The sequence below is a fragment of the Nannobrachium achirus genome (genome assembly GCF_963921795.1).
Source record: "Nannobrachium achirus genome assembly, chromosome: 21".
NCBI classification, from domain to species: domain Eukaryota; kingdom Metazoa; phylum Chordata; class Actinopteri; order Myctophiformes; family Myctophidae; genus Nannobrachium; species Nannobrachium achirus.
The window spans coordinates 12,050,752-12,055,043 of NC_137828.1; the positions used below are offsets into that span (position 1 = coordinate 12,050,752).

General features: G+C 46.4%; 1 protein-coding gene across 1 annotated transcript in view; it reads right to left on the reverse strand.

The window, feature by feature from the left end:
* tnfrsf11a (tumor necrosis factor receptor superfamily, member 11a, NFKB activator) overlaps positions 1-3,812 on the reverse strand; it is a gene marked incomplete at both ends in the record, with an annotated part of 23,255 nt that extends 19,443 nt beyond the window's left edge. Inside the window, 3 exons of the mRNA XM_080751637.1 lie at positions 2,122-2,268; positions 3,165-3,290; positions 3,716-3,812. Coding sequence (XP_080607763.1) covers positions 2,122-2,268; positions 3,165-3,290; positions 3,716-3,812 — 370 coding nt within the window. The remainder of the gene's footprint in view (positions 1-2,121; positions 2,269-3,164; positions 3,291-3,715) is intronic.
* Positions 3,813-4,292: the final 480 nt, after the last annotated feature.

Consider the following 4,292-nt stretch of genomic DNA (forward strand, 5'->3'; position numbering starts at 1 on the left):
TTCGAGAACCAGGGGCACGGGGCCTTCGCCGCTCCACTCGCTTCTGACATTGGGGTCTCTCGGCCTCGGACCGACGAGTGGCACGCGTGCCGCGGTCCACCTCCAGGTACCCCAGGCGATATAACAGGGGATATGGGGATATAGAGAGATAACCATGGGCACGGGGCGGCCGCCGTTCCACTCCTTTATATGACTTTGGGGCCTTGGCGTGCGGCGGCCGAGTGGCACGTGTCGCGGACCACCTCCGTACCGTATCGCGGAGGTCGGGGGACTCCCTGGTGGCGCTGCGCCGCACCCTGTGTAGCCGGGAAAATGACCCCTCTAACGGGGTGGCTCACGGACGGCGCCCGGGGACCACCGCTCCGGGGGACCACCGCTCCGGGGGACCACCGCTCCGGGGGACCACCGGACGGACACAAATGTGGTCTGGTCGCGCCGCCTGGTGGAGGACCACCGCCACTGCAACCCACTTAAAAGGCCGTAGCTCTGCCTCCGAGCGACTACGAGTCGGATATGAGTAGAACGGCGGCCGCCTCTCTCTATATCCCCATATCCTGTGTTATATCGCCAAGGGTTCCCTGGAGGTGGTCCGCAGCACGCGTGCCACTCGTCGGTCCGAGGCCGAGACCCCAAAGTCGGATGCGAGTGGAGCGGCGAAGGCCCCGTGCCCCTGGTTCTCTCTCTCTGTATCCCCATGTCCCCTTGTGCCCATTTGCAGCAGATCTGTGCAGCTGCGCAGATAATCTGCACCTCCCGGCCGCGAGTTACCTATACTTGAAAATTTGCACCGACCAGGGGAAGTTTAATTAGTAACACATTGGCCTCCTTAAATGAAGGGGAATGCAGAGGATAATATGCTCTATGCCTTGCTAGTAGGCTAATGTACTGTGCCGTAGTTATATTATAACTAGATTACTGTCAATGTGCCCTTGGCTGTGGCATTTAAGCCCCAGTGATTTGAGTGTGACTGCTCAGTGACCAAAGGAGAACACAATGTCCTCTTGACACTTCAACACCCCATTACACACATTGACACTTTGGAATTGACAGCTAGAATGGTTTGGGGACGGTTTTAACCACTTGAACCCCAGCATCCGTATTGTGGGGAAAGCTTGCCGATCGTTTATTTTCCTGCGAAAGCTATTTCCCATCAATAACAGAAAACAGAAAAGATACTAGTGTAGAGCAGTGGTTCTCAACCTGTGGGTCGGGACCCCCAGGGGGGGTCGCCAAATTATTTTGGGGAGTCCCCAGATGATTAACTTAATGTGCAGCATTGTTTTCTCTCCCAACAGAAAACAAAACCAAGATAAAGTTTAAGTGTATAGAGGTTTTATGCACATCGTTGCGAGGCGTTGTGAGCATGTAGATCTGCTATTTTCACAATAGAACCGTGTTATACAAAATGTAATGCCTCAACTCTTAGTGCTCATCAGGGTGGGGGGGTCCCCAGTTAAAATATGATTATTTTGGGGGTCGCAACCTGAAAAGGTTGAGAACCACTGGTGTAGAGCACTGAGGGACTCCAGTCAAACATTTAGGATTTAAGCGGCACAAGGGGGTTTCAACTGATTCTGAGCCAAGGACCACCGTCGCCGGTCACACTGCAGCACGATAACTATGAATATGTTTGTTTTAAAACACTTCCAATAGGCTCTATGCACAGCAGCCATATTGGAAGGAAATTGGGCCTCTTCCTTACTTCCTTCACAGGTGTTACCAATGATACTAACAAAGGCTCTGTTCCATGTAGTGCAGCACAGTGGTTCTCAAACGTTTTAATTTCAAGGACCTTCATAACTCTGAGAATGGACCCTTACGGGTCCATTTCGGTTCCATTTGTACACTCTCAGAGTTACACACCTGTAAGGCTGCCATTTGGAAACCCCTCGAGGAACCATGAGGGTCCCTCGAACACACTTTGAGACCCACTGGTGTGGCAGAGTGTTTCCAGTGAGCCAACATGCACAGTATCAGCACCCTGACTCCATTTGACCAGAATGGAAAAAAGCCTTCGTTAGTATCATTGGTAACACCTGCGAATGAAGTAAGGAAGAGGTGTGTGTGTATTTGTGCGTGCGTTCGTGCATGTGTGTGCGTGCGTGTGTTTGTCTCTCTCACCTGGATCAGCCTCCAGTCCGTGTCCAGGCCTACAGACAGGGATCTTCTCACAGTACTCACAGTTGATGGTGGAACACTGTAAGTTGGGTCGACAGTGGCAGGGTTCCTCTGTCAAGGGGTTCTCAGGTCGGGGCATGAAACCCTTACCTGGAGGGCAAAGGTCAGGGCAAAGGTATGGCTTAATGACTAATAAAGGGAGTGACAAGTAAGGTTTGGGAGGACGGAACCCGGATCCAACTGGACTCGATTCCGTCACATTTGGAAGTGTTTCCGGAAGCGGTTTCATCACATAGTCAAAGCTGCTATGTGGACTTCACGTCTGCTCTACAATTCAATACCAGTGGTTCTCAAACTTCTTATTTTCAAGGACCACCATAACTCTGAGAGTGTACAAATTGAACCAAATAGACCCGTTACAGAACAATAATAATAAAAAAGATATATATTTGTCTTGGATTTGTTACAGGAAAATGTTTTATAGTGTTTTATACTTTAATGTTCTATGCTATAGCCTATATCTTACTAAAATGCATAAAATGTGACAAGATTTTAGAAAGAAATCTCAAAGTGATGTGGAAAGGCTGATATGTGTAACACATCACTTAAAGGTGGGGTCTATAATGCATTATAATCACGTTTATAATGCATTATAATGCACTTATAAGGCTTCATAGCACTCATAAATGTTTATAATTATGCAAAAACTTATAACAAGGTTTATGACATATTATAAGTGCTGGTCATAATATAGTATAAACTCAGTGGAACAGCACATCATAACTCTCATACTTAGTCAGCTATAAAGTGCCTTTGTTACGGTATAGTTTGTTATGCATGATTATAAACATTTATAACAAATGCATTAATGCAGTGGTTTTTCAACCAGTGGTCCGGGGACCACTGGTTGTCCGTGGCACAAATGGCGAAATAAATAATGGACCTTCATATGAAATAGGTTGAAAACCTCTGCATTGATGCATTACAGACCCGACCTTTAAGCAAAGTGTTCCCCGGGTGTGTTGTTTATGAACATTGGTACGGACCCTCGTCACAGATCCTCTGCTGAAGACAGAGGGTCTCCTGGGTCCACGCGGGCTGGTATTCACCACGGTCACATTTACGACACCTGGTCTCCTTAGACTCTGTACATTCAGCGAACACACGGAGGCCTATAATGGCAGGGAGAGAGACAGCATGTTTGTATGTTACTGTATATCAGAGAGAGAGAGAGAAAGACTCTGAAGAGAGAGGGTGACTGAAAAAAATGGAACTGAAACTAAAATGACTAAAATTAGTTCCTTATCCACTGCCCCACGATTCTACAAGGAATAAATACTGTATGCGTGGGAGGATGTGCATTTGCGCGTAATGGCATTTAGTGTACTGTACAGTATGTGCCTGAACAAATGAGTTGGCACGTCTCAGTGTGTCAAAATAGGAGGTGTGTGTTTCTATTTGGAGTCTTCATGTTCCCGTTTTATACATCCTTCCTCCTTTCATTCAGGAACTGTGTGTGTGAGCATTGGGAACGGTCTGTTTCAAGCAGCTTCCATTGAGTAAATAAGGAGCCCAGAGAGTCAGACTCACTCCCAACTTTCCGCTGTAATCTGACGACTCATCTCTTCAGACTCAACCTCAGCCCCGTAGCACTTGACCCAGTTATGATGACCATTCAGACATACTGTGGTCATATTTGTTCACGTTTTTTATTTTTTTATTTTTTTACTTACTGTAGACTTGACCATAATGTTAACATTTTATTTAGATAGCAAGTTATTAGACAGATGCTACTGTAGGTTCATTGTTTACTTGGTATCTAGTTTCAATGCACCGACTATTATCTTGACAGTGTAATTGTTTAGACTGATGCTAAGTGATCCTAGTTTACTGAGGCAGAGGCACTACACTCTCCCCTTTTTCTGCTTTTGTAATTGATGTTATCCTACGTAAAGTACTGTCTGTCTTTCAATGTTATATGAGATACATGAAGTGGTTCCTGTGTAAATAAGGCGTTATTCTACTGTTAGAGTGATGATAGGCTCTTGGCCTACCTATGTTTTTATATTACTATTTATATGCACTAGACCTTACCCGTTCGAAGATATGTGCTCCAAAATATGTGCAGAGTGTGGGTTGTGGGGAAAGTTACTGTAGCTGGTGCGTGCGTGAGA